The sequence below is a fragment of the Netta rufina genome (genome assembly GCF_964035555.1).
Source record: "Netta rufina genome assembly, chromosome: Z".
NCBI classification, from domain to species: domain Eukaryota; kingdom Metazoa; phylum Chordata; class Aves; order Anseriformes; family Anatidae; genus Netta; species Netta rufina.
Window position 1 is genome coordinate 51,433,406 of NC_140126.1, and position 21,801 is coordinate 51,455,206.

Consider the following 21,801-nt stretch of genomic DNA (forward strand, 5'->3'; position numbering starts at 1 on the left):
ATCATTGGGTTTATTCTTCAATAAGAATACAGGCCCTGTGCACTTGGACCTTTAGCTGGCAGGTTAACAGCCCCTTTCTGGTGGCAAAACTGCTTGACCAACGAGAGGGAAGGTGCTGGTATCAGTCCTGCAAATTTGCTTCTCTGAGTGGTGTGGATAGCAGTAGGAGCCCTCAGATTTTTCTGAGGCTTGATAGCGTTGTACGTCTATGCTGTGGGAGTGTTTTGTGTTTGGACAGCCGCCTGAAATAGAAGTCATTGACAAAAACATCACATCAGTTTCATGTAATAGGTAGGCACCGTGAGCTGCTCTGGGCTGAGGAAGGCACCGACAGTATGGCACTGATGCAACATTTCATTTTCCTGTACTACTGCAGGTATCAGCACCTAACTGTTACCTGTGCCCCTCCAGTAATAACATTCTCTGTATTAAGCTTAGAAAGAAAACGGAGCTCTGCAAAGCTGCAGTTAAGCTACTGTGTTTGTATCCTGGAACCGGCAGCATCCATAAGTGAAACCCAGGGACTCTGAAAGACACGTGACAAAACCCAGGCAGTGCTTGGATTGATCCTCTCACTGAACTAACCGCAAGGTCCAGAGCACTGAGAGATCATTACAGCGACTTTGAATTGGGGGTACATGGTTCTCAGAGTTAACTCAATGCCTAAGACCAGCAATAACATACTGCAGAAAATGGGATTTCACATGGCTGTTTCATGCAACCTGCCAGCATCTTTTTCAGTAGGACTTCTACTTGCTTCATTTCAGACACCCAACTTTGTTCAGCTGCTGCAATTTCCTTCTTACAAGGGACTCCAGCTAGAAGAAATAAAAAAGAAGCAATTTGCAGTGTTTTATGTGTGATCAGTTCAGATGATTAAAAGGGAAAGACTGTACAAAAACCAGGAGACTCTCTACTGTTTGTTCCCTTCCCTCTTTGCTGAGACCAGGAGTGCAGAAAGGTCTGCTTCATTTCTGTTTTGTTTCACAGCCATGAAATAACCCCTCTCCAGGAGTTAGTGCAGCGGTGTGTTGAGTGTTTTTAGTTTGTGTTGTTTTTACACAAGCCCCAAGACGTTGCTTGTTCTGCTCCAGCACCGCAGCCAGGTACAACCCAAGGACAGCATGAATTACCAGCAGCAGCAGAGGAGGAGAAGGGCAGACCCCTGTCTCCCCAGCCACTGAGGACCAATTGATTACCCCAGAGCGTAGCTTAGCATTGCAGAGGGGTGAATATGGAATCTGAGCTTGGAGGAAAGACGGCTTTTGCAGCCACTACCAGCATGACCACATTTGTGTTGACACATTTGTGTTGACAGCCTGAGCCATGAGAGCAAGAGAACGGGCAAACCCTGAGCCTCACGGGGATAGGGAGGAACCGTACATAAATGTGTCATTCCAAAAATGTTTTTCCTCAGAGCGCAGACTCAGGCCAAGTCCTTTGAGAAGCTACAAGTGTGTGTTTTGTACTTCAGACAGTCCTGCCCCTCACAGTGCATCCTGGCTCCACAGACTTCATTTCACAGTCAGATGATAAGCTATTAGCAAGTACAGAACCCATGGTGATGGCTGTACCTCTACAAACCTTAAAGATTTTTCCAATTATGAAACAAGCTGTGAGGTGTAATCATGCCTACTGTAACAGCTCAGGACCTTTTACCATGCTGAAGATACTCACCAAAATAGAAGCCTAATTAGCATCTCTTTTAAAATCTGCAGAAGGTAATTCAGCTGCGTTATGCTGTAAACAGCAGTAATGTCATCCCTGAGCATCTCGAGCAACAGGACAGCGATGTCATTCATACATGCACCTGTGCTGCTTTGGCACAGCCCTTGCAGAGCTGCAATTATCCAGAGAATTACTCAGGGCAGAACTGAGCCACCTGATTTCCCAGACTCCAAAACAGACTATAGCCTAACAGCTACTTGCACTACGTAGTTAAGACACAAGCGTAAGTTGTTCTGAAAAGCCACTTCAACTGTTCCCTGTTCAAGACAATCTGAGAACACATTAATAATTAGAGGAAGAAAAGGGAGATGTTCATGTTTTTTTAAAATAAATTTTTAATGTGCTATATAGGCATGATCACTACGAGATCTTCCACCTATATGCAATACTACACACTGCAACACACCGCATTTTCAATGTACATTAAAAAGTCTAGGAAGAATATTCCTTCACTGGAAAAATATCATACAATCACTTAAATAAACAAAGACAACATTACAGTGCAAACAAAATCCTGGTTTTATTTATTCTGCAATTACTGAGTACTTTCTTTCTAAAAGTTTTTTTAAAAAATAATTAAAAAACCTACCCACAGACAACCAACATTTTCTGAGATGATTTCCATTTGCTGAATCATGGTCTGATCCTTGAAACCGTAGTAAACTGTATACATATTTGTATGATGCATATTGACCTGATTTGTGTCAGGTATGGGATCCCAACCCCAAACCTGCAGACGGCAATAAAGTGGCACTGCTGGCTTCAACTGACTTTTGATCAGCCTGTGTCAAGAAAGATTCGGTACAACAGTCCTCTCCACAAACTAAAAAAAGTGTACTTAAGGAAGCCGGGCAAGGTCTCGGTTTACAATGATTTTGGTTTCTGCTGCCAATTGCTGTTAGAGAGAGCAATTATGCCTACTTCTCCACCACAGAAGCCCAGTCTGTAGAACAGCAACAATGGCAGATTCTCAAAAACGCACTTCAACACGTGAGAAAGGCAAAGTGATATCCTTCTGTCCCAGGAGGCAGGAGGGGGTTGCCAGAGCCACACAGGTAGAGGAACAGACTGCAGCAGATACAATCTGACTCCTAACGTGCGTGAGCCCTGCCACCTTCATGAACTCCTGCTCCGACACATGAGCTTTAAAGTGCCTGTACGCTCTTGCCAATTGGGTGATGTTAATGGGAGAGTGAGAGTCTTGTGAAGACATGAGGGAAACACAAAGTGCATGTAGGTGAGTACATAAAAAAAAGAAAGGGGGGGATGTTTGGTTTCTCTTGGAGAGGAATGTTGTCTCTTTGTAAACTTCATTGTACCACCCTTCTCTCAAAAAAAACACAGTAAGAACCTCTGCCTTTAAGTTATGGGTGAGATAGGGGCAGCAAGACCCACTACCGTTGTGGCACAGAGTGACACTGGGCTCCTCAGGCATGTGTGATCCGCTCCTGTTCAAACTGTGTTGGATGCCATAAACAGAGCAAGGCAGGCTTAAAAGACAGGCAGCAGAACATTCACCACTGATGACATTACGTGTGACATCCTTCAGGTTCTTATCAGATTAGACAATACAGTGAAGCACTACTTTTACAGGCAGTAAGTGATTACTCCATTACATTTTTCAGATTTGCACTCCTATGCATACATAAAAGAAAAGAGTAGGAAAGAAAGCTGAATTAAATAACACACAATTTCACAGTCCTTTTGCAGTCCGTAGAATACCTAAACTGCATGAAACCAGTTTGCTACTATAACAGCCGATAGGTTAATGCACAACACTCTAGATATAGGTGGGAGATGGCACAAAAGTGATGACTAGCAGGCTATTGAATCCCCAGTTCCAATTTTTGCACAATTACAGTTTTTCACTTATCGCATTCAACGAGCACACAGAGCATGTACCAAACATCTCTCAAGTGGATGGGCACCGAGTTGGCAGGACTGAGGTAGAGAGCAGCTTCTGCAGCGCTTCTTGCTGGCAGTGAATAAAGTACAATGGGGGGGGGGGGGGGTGTCTGCCTGTGGGGAAAATGAACACTGGCCAGAAAGTGTGTGTCAAGAGACCTTGTTTTAGGAATGTCTCGTACACTAGAAAGCCAAATTTCTGCTCTGCTGAACACCACCATTCTGATTGGCACAGCTGTACAGGCCAGCTTGTGGAAGGGCAGTGTAACACACACTTGTGAGTCTGCTACCTCAGTGTGACAACTGTTTGCTCCAGATGAAATAAGCAAGTGAAGATTTTGCCTACAAAAGCCTTGTAAAAGCCTTTGACCACCCTCATGCATAAATACTAACCCACATATTAAAATGACTCATTCTCAACTACTTAAAACACCAGGGTGCAACTTCCCCAAACAGAATTAGCCACCTGCATCTATGAATGAAACTTGCAAATGAAGACAGTAACCCTTATAGATTTATTATTGTACCAAAAAAGGATAAAAATATATAGTAAGCTACTTTTTAATTATATTCCCTATTCATAAATAATTGATCATGACTTGCTGTCACAAAACTGTTAAGATTTTGTGCCTAATAGGATTTCTGTATTTGACTACCCCATGAAACTCTGGGGTTGGCATAAACTCTGGGCATTAAAAAACAAACCCCACCAAGCTGAGTGACCACAGAGCTGCAAGGACTTCCCTGCTAAGCTCCTTCTCCGGTCCACCAAGAACACCCCAGTGTCCCTCAAGGGCAGGTTACTCTTTCACATGGAGAAGTTTCTCAGGGTAGCAAGAGAACAAACGTTGCTGGTGCTTTACAGCTGAGAAGAACTTGTTGATTCGGTTTAAAACAAAGAGTAAGAACTTTCTGTTGGGAAGTATTTTCATTCACAGAGAAGCTCTGGGAAGGCTATCTGTTCCCTTTGCACCAAAGTAAGGTTTCTCTCTCTTACACAGAAGCACAGTTCTAGGGGCATGCTGCAGCATAAGGTTACCATACACACAGTCCCATACACAATTCCGTAGATAGCCCACATGCCCGAGTCTAAAGGCAGCCATTCTCCATCAAAGACTCAAGCACTGAATTCTGGCTATGGATTTAGTGCAACCCAGCTTACCTCTCACCTCCCATCCACAGGAAGGGGTGAGACTAGGGTATTATAGGGTCCGCACAGCCACCGGGTAGAGCAGTGACAAGTGTTCTGCTCCCTTGATAGGCAGCTTTTTTGTGGTGTAGTAGTGGATGACCTCAGGAACGCTGTCGAAGGGAGGGCTGTTCTGACCCAGGATGTATTTTTCTTTGGTTTTCGTCAGTTTCATGTGCATAAAACCTTGACTGCTCCTGCAAGAAAAGCGAAGTGTTAGTTCATGATTGTGTATGGGGAGTAAGGCAGCACCACAACACGCTCATTCATGATGCAGGAGAACAAAACAGTTACCAGGTGACAGGCCAGGACTACTCCAAAAGACAGTGACTGTTACCTGCAAACCCCCAAGGGCAGTCCAACACTCAGGCAACCTAATCCAGTATTTTGTTTTCAGCACCTTCACTCTCTGGACCTGAGGACAATGCTGTCTTACCCTGGAACCGGCCCAGAGGCACGCGACAGGACAGCCTGTAATCCTGTTACCCCTCCCTTTTGCTATGAACATATAATTTTCCTAACAACCAGACATCAGTTATGGACCAAAGGGTGCTATTGGTTTTGGCATATCAGAAGCCTAAGGCTTCTTCACAGAGGCACGTGAAGGGCATGTTGGCACAGGACACCTTTGCCTGGTGCTGGGTTTGTGCCCCAGCACCACCTCCAATCCCCACAGGTGTCCTCCAGCACCTGCACCACACAATCACTACAGGAGAAAGCTGCAGCGTGTCTTATCAGCAAGGGGAACTTCACTCCCTGCACGGAGTTGCTCTGTCCCTGGCGTTCCTGCTTCCCCTCGGCTTTAGCCCATCCTGCAGCCAGCCCTTCTTGCCCTCCGTGCCACAAGGTACCACTGCCAAGTGGTCACCGTTTGATTTTCCCCTTCATTACCAAAAGGAAAGCAGAAGCTTCAGGTTCTGTGTTGCACTGGGCAAGTCAGCAGGACTTTTCTAACATCTCTCTCTTAGAGACCTTCTCGGGCTACTTTTGCTAAAAACACAACTGAGAAGAAATAGAGTTGATGCTGGGGCACCTGTCACCTGTACAGAGACACTTAATGAAATACACTCCTCTTCAAGACACCTGCTGACTGTGTATTTTGGCACACTGGTTGAAGTCCTGAACACAGTGCCTGGAGCACTTCATTTTGCCCATTTCCCACATTGTTCATGAAAGTGAGTGGAAAAGAACATGACCTAGTAGTTATGGAAAGAAGCCCTGTGGAATTCGACCAAGACACATAAAAAGTTTCTGCCTTTGGACACAATAAACCCAGGCTGCAGCTCGATGTGCCAGAAGAGGAACCATGTCACGGTGGACAAGACACAGAACGTGGACCAGCAGTCTGCCTCTGGAGCCAAGACAGCCCGCTGCAACCCGGGCTGCGTGGCAAAAGTGCAGCCACCTGGTGGAAGAAAGCAACTCCTTGGGGTCCTGCAGTGAGGACACCACAACAGGCTCAGAGAGGTCAGATTTCCATCCTTACAGGTTTTCTACCTTTGCCTGTACAAAGCACTCATCAACCTGAAGGGCAAGTCCTGCTAGGATTAGGGGGTATGACTACACACCTCCACATGTCCACTTCCTTCTAGAGTCCTCTAGAAGTCTATGGTTTAATCTTTACCATTTTTTATATTTCCAGAAATCACTAAGCTGAGCTTCTAGTTTAACAACATTTTTATTTGAAACATTTAGACGTATTGGATATTAAAGCAAAAAGATGAAAGAATCAGAAGTAACCTTCAAGTAAACTTCATGACTCTCAACTAAAATTTTCTTGAAACTGAAAATATGCTTTGTGCAATCATTTCATAAGAAAGCACAATAAAATCTACCCCTGTCTCAAGCAAGGCACAAAACACTTATGAAAGAGACCTGAAAGGGTGCAGGTTTTGACATCTGAGAAGTTCAAAGGTGGTGAGATGTCAAACCAGGGTGACAGCAGATACTACAAGACGCAGACTGTATGCAAGTTGCTCACCTCCTACTTTTCGTACTCGATCTTTGCCAAGCAGCGATGACAACACCTTGCAACCGTATGCAGAGAAATTTTGCAGTTAATTAGGACAGGGCTGTAGACACGCTGTTGCCCTGTGTTCAGGTCCACCCTAGTCTGACAAAAATGCCTGGAGACAAGCTATCCTGTCCTGGGCAGAAGAACAGTACTGACTCCTGGCAGCAGGGAAGACAGTTTCTTCTGATAAACTTGTGTTTTAGAATGATAAAGGGATTAGACTTTTGTTTTCTTCTTCCTTTGGTCTTGCCAGACACAGTGGAGATCATCTCCATCATCCAACTAAAGCCCTGGCCAGCTGGGAGCTATTTCTCTTGGGCTAAGCATCTCTTTACTGCTTCACTCCTTTTAGAGCACTGTTCTGGTTCAGTGGTTAGAGCTTCAGACCATTTGCTTACAAACAAGGGAGTGTTTGTGCTGCTGGTTTTCCCCTTCACTGCAAAGCAGCTGAAGTATGGCAAGCACTAATGGTTCTGTGATTATATTACTCCTCCAAAGCATGTTTATGGTTCACACTGATGCCGCACAAGGCAGCTTGACTAGCGCCATTTCTTATCAAAAGAAGAACCTTCTTGCCCGTTTTTCTCCCTTTAGTAAAACATGTTTGAGGAGTGAACTGCAATCACAGAGAACTCCCCAGCAGGTAACGCATCTCGTTAACCTCTGTGATCTTGAAAAGGAAACGCAATGCAACACACACCGCTGCTGGATGTCGCTCTTTATCATAACAAAAAGCAATTTTTGATCAAAAGGGCTATGAAATACTGCTAATGAAATTGACCTTAGTAACAAAACCAATCCACTCCTAAAAAGCGAGATATTTAATAATACATCATGTAATTCTGCAGCTGCTGGTGCCTATCGCCTGCAGCTAATAGGTACCTCTTACACCTCTTACTTTTCCTGGTAATTGCTCAATGAATTTTTCATGAAGAATACAAGCAACACTTACACTAAATCAATTCCTTTCATGGTAGAATGACTTAAAAACCCTTGCATACAAAACTGATATGACTGGAGGTAGAGGGGCCACTCTTTTCTTACATAAACAATAGCCCTCTTAATGTAATCCACATGAAACTTGTATTCACAGGACCAAAAGCTCCATCCCTAATTTCTGAGATTTCTACCCAATCTCAAGGGTATCTCACCCCATATCCGTCCTTTTCAAGCAGTCTGTTACAGATTTTTGAGAGGCAGACTTGCAGTTGTTAAAATCAATACTGAAGCAAACTGACTTGTGGGGCAAGAGGATTAAGCTGATGACCAAATGACCTCTTCTTGCCATCACTGAATCATCATTTATATCACCACTTCATCACCGCAGCCCTCTCTGACATTCAGCTCATTTAGCCATTGAAAGCTGAATTCCATGACACTGACGCACCAGGGGATTTTGTTTCCCCAAAGCTCCTCTGTTAAAATTACTGCTAACAGGGATCTTTGTGGAACTTCCCAAATGATTCATCTTTCAGCTGGTCACATGAAGATGAGAAACTGCGCAGGTTACTTCCATTCAGTTACCTTCAGTTATCTTCATTTTTAACTATCTTCTATAATTATTCGGTAAGATCTCTGACATCCCTCCATCTGGCACTGGTTTTCTCTTCAAGGCAGTAAGTTGGAAAATGGGTAGGAAATAGTTGGCCAGCGAGCCTAATGCTTTCATTGTTGAAAAGCTGGTATTCCCCACCTGCATGCTTATCTCATGTCCCACCTCCTTTGTGTCTTCCCCCCATCAGCACATACGCTCCTTCTTCAGCTTTTTGAGTTAGAAGACGTCAGAAACTGGATTTTCCTTTTGCAGATCTTCCCCTTGGTAGTGTTTTGTAGGTGGATTGAAATACAGGTAGAATTTACTTTATTTTATTTATTTTTGTGGAATAGTTGCACGAGAAGTCCCACATCCCAGTCTGTTTCTACCTTTGTATTTATATGGGTTTGGGTTCTCCTCCTGAAAAAGCAGAATGTTTCTCACTGAGTAAAACCCAGTCCGAAGAGGTTTTCACAAAGCAAAACCCAGACAGAAGTATATTTCTGAGTTTTTCTGTATGGATGCTGAGGAGGAGTAGAGGAGGCAAGCAGCAGCTATCTGAAATTGACTTCAAAGCTTTGCAATGTCGTGCATGCGTGTTCACAAAGGAAAAGGACTGACGGCATTCAGACAATGGACTGATTTGCTGACTGCTAGGGTTTGCAGCCAACATTCATCCACATATTGTCAATGATGGGCTGAGTTTTAGTTTCTGTCCCAACTACTTTCCTGCATGTTCAGAACTCTTCAAACTGAGCATTATTCCAGGCTTACTGCTGGATGAAAGCAAAAGTCATTAAGGAGCTGGAGATTATGTTTTCAAATATTTTCCTCCCTCCCTTCCTGACTCTTCTTAAGTTTCCAAAAGTTACCTTGTGAACCTGTTACCTGCTTTCCTTATTCCAAGTAAGCCAACGGAGCCATCACTAGTTGCAGCTAGTCATACAAAACAAGCTACTTCTCATCTTCCAGAGTGAAGAACAGATTAAGTTGGCAGGAGCTGGTCAGGCAGCTGGACTGGCTATTTGTAGGTCCTTCCCAAATGAGCTATTCTATTCGAAAGCCAGCTTAGCACCTTGAAACTATGCCCTCCAATTAAGCACTTCCAAGTGTAAAGTAGTTGAAGCTGTTCACATCTCCAGTAAGGATCCTGCTGTGCTGTACCTCCAATCCTTCCCCATTTGTTCCTGGTATGCCCTGGCTTGAAGAAAATCAGTGCCCAGTAACTGGCATGGGTAGAATGTGTCTACACTTGTCTTACCACGCTATTTCTGCTAGCGCAGTGATGAAGGTTATAGGAACACTGCTCAGAAAGGAACCTGGAAGTCATACTCCTCCATCTCCTCCTCTAAGCCCTTTGAATTCAAGCCCTGAACTTAGTAAGCAGAGAGATTAGCAAAATTCAAAGCAGAGATAGATGAGGAAAAAGAGCCATGATTTAACTGGCTGTAAATCAGTTTCTGCTTAGTTTTCTAAGTGTTGTTTGAATCCACTTAAATTTTACACGTACAAGCAAAATATGTCCCTGATAGTAAATCATTCTGGTTTTGGAATCTGGATTTCTCAATTTTTTCAAAAGCAATAACTATTAGAGCCTGCCAGGCCTGCCACACAATGAGCAGAACCTAAATGACAATCCCAAATTCACACATTCATGAAAGCCAGGACCTTAAATAGATCTCGCACAAGACTTCTGCAACAAAAGATGCTGGAACCTTACTTGCTTAACTCATTTAACACATTTAACACTGGGGCTTCCAAATCGTGCTAGGATTTCTGAAATGTTGCAATGGCTCTGTCCCAAGTTTTTGTTCAACTGAGGCTGACAGAACAGCGACAGTGACGTGACAGCAACACTACCAACCATATTCACTCCTTCCTTATTTCCACCATTCCCGTGAGTTTCAATTGTAGAACAGGAAAACTCTTAGACACTGACCCCTGCACCAAACTGCTTTGGAAGTCTCAAGGACAGGTGTTTATACAGACACAATCCTTGATATATGACTAATAGTCACACCTTGTTTAAAATGTTTTGTAACACAACCATAAAACCAAGCGACTTTGAATTAGAGCTTTCCCACACGTTTTCCTTCAGTTTTCAAAACCCAGTGAGGATGGGAACAGAGATTGTGCAGACAGCTCGTCAGACTGTGCTTTGTTTGATCTTATGCCTGAATTGTGTTAAAAGAGCATTCACGAAATATTAATTGGATACTAAACCTAGTATTTTTTTTTCAAAAAAATGTGAATAGCTATGAAACATTATTCATGCTCACAATCAGGAAAACTGGCCAAGCCTTCCAAACATTGGTTTTGCTGGTGAAAGTGCTGTTTTGTCAGAACAGATTTTCTGCATCAAGGCATCCATTTTAATAAATGTCAGTTGGGCAGGGAAAAAAGCAGCATTCCAATAACATCAGAAAAAGCATTGTAGCAGTGCTGGAAATGTTTTGGTTTACCATCCTGAAACAGTTTTCTGTTTCAAAATTTTATTCTATGTTGTCACTTTGAACAAAACTGACATTTCATGGAAACCTACAGCAACAAAGAAATAAATTAAAATTTCTAAGATACAAAATCCAGCTTTTTTTTTTTCTCTACATGAGTGATCACTTCAAAAAAAAAAAAAATTCCTTTACTGGAGACAGCCAAGAGGCTTACCTGGGTATATTTTTTTCTGGCTTATTTCTATTTTTCAAGCACAGAACACATGACACTGTCATTCTGCATCTGGCAACCACTGTTACTGTCTAGTAGTAGTGCCAGGCAGTGCTAGGTTAAAGGTTGGACTAGATGATCTTAAGAGGTCTTTTCCTACACAACTTATTCTACGACTCTGTGACTTCTGTAGAAGTGGCAAAATTCTTGCCTGCAAACAGCCTGCTCCCTATCAGTTGTTTACACTGACAGCAGTCTAGAAATAAATATTAAAATACTTTTATTAAATTTCTTATTTAGAGAGTTATGAAAAATCTCTAATCTCTAAAATCTCCCTAACTCTTTTAAATTGACAGGAGAGAACTAGGATTTTATTTATGTCACAACAGTTATTTTCTAATAATATTTTATGCGTTTTAAATTAGGTAAAAGGTATGAAGCGTGGCACTGATCTGAAGACTATTACCTGTCCAGAGTTCTCAATTTTTGAAAACAGAATCTCTTCTACAGATCAATCCTGAAATTTCATAGGTGACGACAGCTTTTATTGTGTTTCTTCTGCCATTCAGGGAAAACCACGCACCTGTTTATAAGCCCCCGGGATCAGTGTTTCAATACACACCACCCTCCACAAACGAAACAAAAGGCTCTGAGGTCAGCTCTGTTCTCCCCCCACTGGTAATGACCATGCAGAACTTATCTGACAGAACAGAAAGCAAAGACCATTCTTGCTTGTACTCACAGTTTGCCCATTTAGCTGACTCGCAAAATGATCTTAAACTAAAATTTAAAAGTAGCCACATTTCCCCAAACTGAAAAGTAAGTCAGGAAACGGAGAGCAGGCGTGGTGTACAGCATTGCAAAGGGCCTTGGAAAAAGCAGATCCTTACTGAAACTGTTAAATGTCAGCACTGGGAACCTTAGAAAATTGTCATAAGCCAACCACTTGAACGGTGGCAGAGCCTCTCGAGTTCCTGATAAAACTTTGTAAAGGGTTGAATACCACATATCCCCTGTGGCCAGAACAGCCTCAAAACCAGCAAATAAACAGGGCTACAGGCAATTGCATTCAGGGTTTTGAGACAAATTTAAATATTGGAGCAGATTTCAGGAGGATCAAAAACATATGGTATTACTCTTCAGGACCCCAGGCTGGAGACTTTTATTACAGTAAATAAACATTCAGCAGTACTACTAATTCTGAAATTACCCACCATTCATTCCAGAGAAAAGGAGCCATTACCACCCATCAAGCAGGCATACTTCATTCACTGTCAAATCACTGGATTTCCTCTTCCAACACACTTACCAGTATTTGGATAGAAATCAGCCATCTAAATCCGCCAGCTGTTTTCATGCAGTCTAAATGAGCTCTAGCCAAATGAACCCATACAGGCTCTTGCCCCTTACATTTTTAGAGAAAGCAGTCAACTTTTATCCCTGCCAGGCAGCACAACTGAGTATCAAGTTTGTAACCTTCCAATTACAAGGCAGAATACTACCAAATGCCAGCAAATTATTATTATTATTATTATTATTTAAACTCCTACGACATCATTATGTGCTTGTGGCTCTGCCTCTGGACTTGCTTCCATGTTGACTTCTCTCTTTTATGTGGGGTTCTTACACCAGCTGCGGTGTCCAGATACAGCCTTGCTGGTGCCCTGTACGCCAAGGAGTCACTTTTTTGATCTACTGCTTCTGCTTTAGCTGTTAGAGCCCAGCAGGTGGCTGAATTTCATTGAGCAAGGCTGAAACATAGCACAGCTTACAAAGGGAGATGTTCCAGTGCTGCAGTTCATGATGTATCTCTAAGAGTTGTGCCTGAACACCTGCAATACTTGTGAGATGGCTCTCCTCTTGCCTCTATATATCTACCTCCACCTCTTCTACCACCCTACATGCTAATAAAAAATAGACCTAATACTAAGGAGTTGCAACAGGGCGTTTCAATGGCAACAGTGACACAGCCACCATGAGTAGGGGTCTCAAGTTTTTTTACCTAGACTTATGTAATTAAAAACAGGTTTACAGAAAGAGTGGGAGAGTATCAGTGGGCCAAACACCTCCTGCCCTGAAGGCACACGCTATTCGTGTGTCTGGCCCTCTTCAAAGACCACAGAACATGAAGCTTTCCTAATGCTGGAGGAGACGGTATTCAAAGACTTCTCCATTGTGCAGTATTTGGATACATTAAATGAAATTGAGCAAGTGCTACCACTTTCTAACTTTTCAGATGTAGGTAATACTTGTACAGATTTCCGTTGCCAGACATTGCTGTAATTTGGAAAACCCATTATTCTGTTTTTGCCAGACAGGAAAAAACAAAAACCAACAAACAAACAACAAAAAAAAATAGAGCAGAGCTGCCTCTCTGTTTCAAAACTGGCAACATGACGCTACACAATAGACTCTATATCACTGTCACCATCTAAATACAAAAATCAGTGTTTTTTTTTCTTCCTTTTGCTCCATATCAGAAATGTGCAATGTTGAATTGAAAAAATGCTGACTCACACATACATGCTGGTGAAGGTTGCTGAGGGGCACAACCACACCTAAAATACAATAGTGAATATGAATGCCTAGGGAATGTGAGCAACAGCTAAATGGGGATAGATGCTGCATCTTCTGCCCAAGAATGATCTGAAAGATACAGACCTACATGGTTACTAGAGCTTATCTCATCCCACAAAGCAATTCCACATCCCACTAACCTGATTAACTACTTCTCTATTTTTTATGACTAAGTAGAATCATTTTTGCCTACACAATAAGGAAAACACAGGGTCATCAATCAAGCAATGCAACCACAGAAGACAGAAGTAACTCACTGGATTTCAGTATCAACCCAGTCTGATATTGTAACCCTTGCTTTAATGAACCAGAATGGAAGCAGCAGTGCTCCTGGATATTGAAACAAGAAGTACCTTTGGCTCCTGTACCAATAGGTTTGGAACTGCGTTTTACAAAGGTCAGTTTCAGTTCTCCATTTGAGAACCATTTGTAGCTAGCAGTTTAGTAAACCCTTGAGAAGCTTTTTCCATGGGGTTATTTTTTTTTTTTTAAACTAAATTAAATCTTCATCTTTCTATTCTCTAATGTGATTGATTTATGCATTATTACACAAAGAGGTCCATTTTATTATTTGTCCCTGAATATGCCATTTTTCTTTTTTTTTTAAAAAAAAACAAACAAAAAAAACCAAACACATTTTGCAGCAAGAGCACTAGTAGCACAGTTCCAGAAGCTTAACACTGGAATTCACAGTCTTCTTCCAGTCAATCACCATATATATAATCTTACAAATCAGCCACATTCATGGAAGAGCTTGCTGTCAACACAAATCAGAGAATTTTCCAGGAGTTGAAATTTGAATATTAAACGCTTTGCACAAAACATGGACATACTGTGAGTTTACTCATATGTACATATGTGGGTTTATATAAATTCAAATTTTCCACAGTGTTTTCCCTATAGATGTTATCTCTCCTTCAAAAATGTGTACTACTTTATTGCATGGAGTCACTCCCGTGGGTCAACAGATCTTCTGCCTGCCTCTCAGCTCTCCCTATCACGAGCTGAGATGTATGTCAACTTTCCCATCTGCTGTAAGAACCAGCTGGAGACTCTTCATATTGCAGTGGATCGTGGATGGTCCATAAAACATCATGTTGCTTCTGCTCCTGTTGCTGATTTACTGCTTGATCCTGGAGAGATCATCACCTCTGTGCCCTCATCCTCCAGCTCACATAACATACCTGTCCAATACTGGGGCTTCTGGAGCTCTCCTGATGTGCCTGCCTGCCTGTTAGGATGGTTAATGGTCTGAGGAATAGAAACTGTGTGCTTTATCAGTTACAGGCACACCAGGAAAGGGGTGTAAAGGAAGAACAAACCCCCCACCCCCCACAACAACAATAAAAAATAAAGGGAGCCCACAGTCACTAGATTTGTCCCACCAGAGGGTTTACTGTATCCCCTGCACACAAATTGTTGTGAAAAGCTTATATTCCACATGGAAAAAAAGAAAAAAAAAAAGAAGTAGTAAAAGCAACATAGAAGCTTCTCAGGCCTGCCACCATACTTGTACCAGCCAAACCCGTGTTAGCAAGTGTGAAGAACCACAGCCAGGATGCTCAGTGTATTGGGAGGACACCGACCATAGGCAGCCACGTACACTTCAGAACATTAAGCATAATAAATTTGAGGAAAGAGTTAAAGAAAGTAACTGCAAGATGTACCACAATTAGATGACAAAGAACAAATTTAATAATTAGATTTTGCAAATCTACTCCAATGCACTGACAGAGCAAGACTGGAGGGCCCACCTCCACAGCCTTCAGCTTCAGCACTGCTTTCCCACATTCCACACATAGTCACACCAGTCACAGCATACCCATTTCTTTAGGTCTCTGCTGCTGCCACCTGAACTTCCATTTCAATACGGCTGAACTGAGGATATAGGCCTAAGGCAGTACCCAGAGGCAGCCCGAGCATCCCCACAGAAAATACCCAATCAAGCTGGACTCTGAGATGCAACTCTAGTATGCATCCCAGTTCTCCTGTTGCAACACGAACCCCTTCATTTTGGCTGGAGACCAATGACTGCACACCAACAGGTTTTACTTGGGTCTGTGCCCAGCCGTGGGGCAGTACTCCCTTCTCTCCCATACCTCAGACAGTCGTCCATAATTTTATGAGTCTTTCTTTGTTACACTTAAATACCTTGTTTGTTTTTCCAGCACCGTTTTACAGTCCTGGAGACCTAGCCAAGCCTCAGAGGATTCAATCTTGGTCCAGGACAGACAAAATAGACACTCCTGGAGTTACTGACTGTAGTCTACCCAGTAACTGGTTGTCTTCTGTTTATAGGATGGGGACATCCTATAAATCTTTCCCCTCTTTCTGGGGGAAAGAGGTAGGTACCACAGGAGATGAGTGAGTCCAGAACCAGCTTCTCTGAGGTGCAAGCTCAGGGAGTCTGAGTCATATAAAATATGCAAGGATAATAGGATAAAGCACGAACACACAGATGGAAATAAGTTCTTGGGTCCCCTACCCTGTATGCCTAGTGATAGACTGCCCCACTAAGCATGTTTTTTTGTTACTCGAGATTATATCTTCACCCAGACCTGTAATTTAGCTACTTGTCACTGAGTTAATAATAATAATAATAATAATATATATTAAAAAAAAAACACAACACAAATTCCTTCTCACCACATAAAATCAGTTTTATCAACTGCTATCCATTTTCCTGCCTGCAGGCATTCTGCAAGAGACTCACGGATAAATGTAGATGTTGCAAGAGTCATCCATGAAGCCATTCACAACTTAGATATAACTCAAGTATGAAACATGCTATTCTTCCTTCCCTGCTGGCCTGAAAAAGATACTGATGCTCCATGCCAGCCTCACTGTCATTTTGTGACAATATTGTGTTGCAGCTCCTTATTATTGACAGAAATCCTCTTAGGAAAGAAAGGTTGCAGATGTTTTTGAAAGGGGAAGACAATACTTGTTTTCTAAAATGTGTTGCTCTGGTACGTGGTTCTAGTTGGACAGCTGCAACTTCATCCAATGTACATTTGAATTATTAGAGATTTGTTTAGCTGGCAATAGCAATAAAATACTGAGCCTTCACTCTGTTCATAGTTTTATTTAACAGTGTCCTATTCTGGCACTGATGTATATGTGAAAAGGAAACTTTACTGATAAATTAACGTGCTGCTTCACTGCAACCATGACAAGACCCTACAAATTAGAAATGTTTCATTTATTTATTAACCCACCGGATTATTCTCTCATTTTCTATTTGTTCTAGCAGAACATGGTTGTACTACATAACAGCAATGGCTGGGCAAATGTGAATGTAACTTGCATTTTGTTCCCTCTCCCTCACAGGACCAAGGTAATACTGAAACAAAAAGAACAAAGATCAAGCTATAGTCAAACTTTATGGAGTATTCCCAAAGTCTTGTAAAGCGTTTGGGAAGAGACATGTCTCCAGTGACACTTTCAAGTAAATTCTGGTGCAGGTAATAACACACTGCAAGCAGAAGGAACCTCCTTTCTTCACATGTCAGGGAAAATGACACCTACTCTCTGGTCAGCAATAAAGGCCCCAGCCTTTCCTGCAAAACATACCACCATGGCACATGGCTGTCAATCAGGACACCCCTTAATTTTCAAGGTAAAGAAAATGCTCTCACAGGTAGAGAGAATTAATAGCACAGTGTGGAGAGTAACACATTATCCAGCAAGCAGCTTACATGGGAAAAAATAAATAAATCAAACAGAAGTTACTGTAATGGTACGAGAAGCAGCGGCACAGTTTTGGGGAAACAGGGCTAGTAGACTTGTGGTCCAAAAGCCTCCGAGAAACAGACATCAAATACCTGGCTGCTGCTCCCATGGGACATGATGACTATGAACATAATCACAGAACTGTAGGTCTTGAGGACAGTCTATATCCCGACACAACCTCCTATAATCATTTTCAATTTACTTGACAATGAATTTACTGAAATCATGGCAAGAAATAGTTAACAACTGCAGTCACCTTCAAAGCCAGTAGTCCCACATTAGCGTAGGCCTGTGCTCTAACCCTAGCATCTCAGACTGCTTCCTGGGAGGTCAATCCATGGAAAAAGTGGCCTTACACTGTATGCTAAACAGGGACACTGCACAGACCATACCAGAGCAGGACCTGGGGCAAGTATGTATGGCAAGCTTAAGCACAAGCCGAGGGATGCTCACAAGCATGGATGCTCACAAATTATTTACAGAAAACTGCTCATTTTTTCCACTGTCACATTCACTATCTCCAGAGCTATGATTCAAGAACCTTATCCCAACAAAATTATTATAGGCAAATGTAACAAATGACAAGGTTGCAAGTTGATAACAAGAAAGCAAGAAAACAAAACAAAAAAAATTACATATGCCTGGTGACAATTAATTTTGTGCTACTGCTTTATTAACATGCTTACCTGATAACTATCATGTATCTTTATAGTGTGCTATCAGATGCAGTGCAGTCAGGACTTGCCATTTCATCATAAATATACCAATAAAATGAAACAGCAGTTTAATGTTGAAATTGTTCTGAACTTCATTTGACTTTGCACATCCAGCAACATCCAAAAGCTTCCATATTTACAAGTCTCTTACACCTGCAGAAGACCTCAAGCACCCCTAAACCTGCCTGCCAAAGGAAAAGTGAGCAAAGCCTGTTTTTACCATGCTCTTTTGCAAGTCCTGATGCAGCCCCATGCAGTAAGAGGATGGTACACTGGATTGGTACAGCAACACATATCATGTTCTGCATAGCAGTAGAAGGACAAGCACATTGTTACAAAGCCTTGGCATTACTGAGGACACTGCTATAAAGCATCCACACACAACCTCAGGCATGCTCACACCAGCAGCACGATGCCTGCAGCTCCTTTATTTTTACTTCAATTTTAGTTTTTGTGATGTGAGATCCAGTCTCATGTTCTATTGGTGATGATGGAAATCTGCCTGCCACTAATAACTTAACCTTGCATTTGAATGTTCCAGGGGCTCTTTTCTGCAAGAAGAAGTTAATTGTACTTGTGGCAGCATAAACAAGGTTGTATGTTTCCTCAGTATAGTTTGAGGAAGGGATAGCTGATTACCATTGTGTCTGTGGTTAATTCTGCCCATTACCCCATGAACACCTTGTACTGAGCACTTTATGAGCTACACATTTGTTCTGGTGAAAATGGGAAGTGAAACAGATCGTCTCAAATCTGACTAAAAGACGGGGCACTGGGACAAGCACAAAGACATCTGAGCACTGTCAGCCCCACTGATATACTTCTTAGTCCATTCACTTGAGTCAACAGAACTGTGAAAAAAACACATGGGCTTGAAATCTCTCATCATTACAGAGGGGAAGACTTAAACTAGACACCCAATGTAACAGAATGCACATCACCAACACATGACAGTCACTTCTATTCATGCTCATGAATTCTACCACTTGGAAGGATATCAAGAAAAATAATTATTTGCCGTAATGCCCAGAGACGGGATGGGTAGGGAAATATACAGCAAACAACAACAAAAAAACGTCACCAGAACACAAAATGAGTTTGAAATTAAAGCTCACAATGGGGAGAACAACAAATATTAAAAAGGAAACATAGCTAGTGCCAAATTCAGAGGAAGTTCAATGGAAATAGGTGAAAATTGCATATTATAGAAACGATATATTTGCCGATAAACGATAAACGATAAACATTGCATTTCAAATTTCAACAAAGGATGTAGGGATTAAGAGGTCCTGCAAGACAAATGCTAATAAGGATGTAAGATCACATGGCAATGAAATGAAGAGATTTGTCTGACCTCAAGTTAAGGATAGAGGGGTGCAAAATAACCTCATCAGAGACTGATCAGTTGCCTCTGGGTAAAAGAATCATAACCCCAAATAGCAGCATATGTTTGGCACTTTGAAGGGGTAGTTTCCTACAGCGAAAACTAGTGATAAACCAGGCTGAAACATTTCCTCAAAAGGATTGTGAGTGAAACCTGAAAACTGTCTAATAACTCAGCTTTTTGAGCTTAATGAACATTCTTCCATTACCAAAACTATCTAAAGCCTTACTTTTTTTTTTTTTTTTAAATAACCATCTTCCTTGAGAGGGGATGCAAAAAGAACAATGAATTATACATTTAGTGTCCTGGATGGGGGAAGAAAGGGAAGAGAACCTTATGGCAATGAGAAGCAATCAGGTGCCAGTGAACAGCAACACTGAACATGAACTTTGTGAGTGGTCTACAGATGGTAATGGTCAGCGAGATGGCAAGTAAAACTTATGCACATTGCTAGCAGAGCAAGCAAGTTTTCATGGTAACTGGCATATATGGTTAAATTATGTTATTTTTTATTTAACTAGATACTTTGAGAGAAAACATTGTTTGCATTTGCCGGATATCAAAAGAGCTCATTAAAAAAGAAAAAAAAAGAAAAAAAAGGAAAAATGGCTAATGGACAAGACATGAACTCTAAGTACAATACCATGGGCTTAAGAGGATTTTGCGGGTTCTGGAGGAGCCATGGAAGAATGATCAACATCACAGGGAGCCGATACACAGTTAGTAGACAGCATCAGGAGGCCAGGGCAGGCACTGGTTTTGACAAATGTATGGAAGGGGAGCTGGAAAGTACCAAAACCACTTTTCTTACACTACAGAAAATGCAGATTGGAGTTAAGTTATTTAGCTATCTTATTATTGAGCTGTCTTATTTAATTATTAAATTATTATTTATTGTCTTATTATGGGGAGATTTAAGATAAGTGCCATCAGGAAATCTGGTTTAGAAAATCATGAAATACAACACACTACAGGGACATGAAGGGCCAGCATCCAGATGTCTAAACTAGCAAAACAGAGAAAATAAAGAGAAAGGTGATGTAAAGAAAAGATAATTAAGAATTGCTGCAGATTCAAAAGAATATGCTCTCATCTTTTTCTCTTAAATCTGTGCACTGGTTACATAATGGGAGTCACCATGCTAATGCAAGAATTAAGTGATATACTGTGGCATGCTTCAAGAACAAAAGCCGTATTTCAAGACTTTCAGAATACGAAGAGGAAAATTTAAGCCTATATATATCTGAAGCATGTGCCATCAAGCCTCCAGTGCTTGCAAGTAACTAGAGAAATATTACATTAGAGAACACACAGATCAAATGACAAAGGGGTCAACTGCAGCTGAACCACATTTCTAAAGCAGGTGTGTTCCAGTTCAAGGCAGGACTCTTCAGCACAGAGAGACCACAACAACATAACACAGGAATTGAGATTTAAAGAAGTTCTACAAAATATATATTTAAACAGAATTTAAAACTACATTAACAGATGCACTTCTACTAAGCCCAAAATGGGGATATAAAACCAATCTGAAATCTACTGTTTAGATCATCTGCATAAAACAGGGTAGGGCAGACATGGCCCCTTATTTCTAATGAACCTAAGAACGTACATAGGTTGGCACCACCTCTGAAAGCGTTACCATCAAGTATTACTTTATCCAAGCAGTAAAATGTGCTTCCAGAACAGCTCTGTGAAGAAACTGTTTAAAAGTCAAACTATCAGGAGCAGTGCTTGTAAAATGTGATAGGTCTGTTTATTTCCTACTTGGAAGACAGGTTCCACATCAGACCCTATCTTGGAAGAAGGAAAGCAAGGGAACAGTCCTCTTTGCGCTTGTACAGCCAGTATGGTGGTGAAAGCCCTTCTCGTTCTGCACTGAAAACCTGGGAGCCTGAGAACTTCCTCTGCTGGAAATGCAGATGAGCATACACTGAAGCAAGTATCTGTAATATATTCTGATCAGCCAAGGTAGGTGAGGCAAATAACAGCACTGAGACCGGAACAATGAGCACTTCCCAGTTGTGCAGATCTTCCAGCATTGGTTCTAGGTTTTTTACTTTCAAGAATTGTACCAATACCATCCAGCTCTACCACACAAAGTCTTCCTTCCATATGTGAAGCTTCTTTTATAAAAGGAATAAAATCCCTAAACAATGCAATTGCTAATTCAGCCTGAAGCAGAAGCAGCAGAGCATTTCAAATCGGACCCAGAAAAAAGATCAAGTTTATTTAGTTAAGCAGACACCACAGGAAGACTAAAAGTCCCTTAACACACCCAAATTTAAGGTCCTAATTCAGTGACTGTCACTATACATCACGGGGGCTGACAGTCTCAAACCTTCTGGGTGCCCTTCTGAG

General features: G+C 41.7%; 1 protein-coding gene across 1 annotated transcript in view; it reads right to left on the minus strand.

Annotated features, from left to right (window-relative positions):
* Positions 1–2,134: 2,134 nt before the first annotated feature.
* The window catches only part of LOC311220969 (SH2 domain-containing adapter protein B-like), a 75,275-nt gene continuing 55,608 nt past the window's right edge, over positions 2,135–21,801 (minus strand). Inside the window, 1 exon segment of the mRNA XM_084304670.1 lies at positions 2,135–5,019. Within this exon segment, the coding sequence (XP_084160796.1) occupies positions 4,836–5,019 (184 nt within the window). The 3' untranslated portion in view covers positions 2,135–4,835.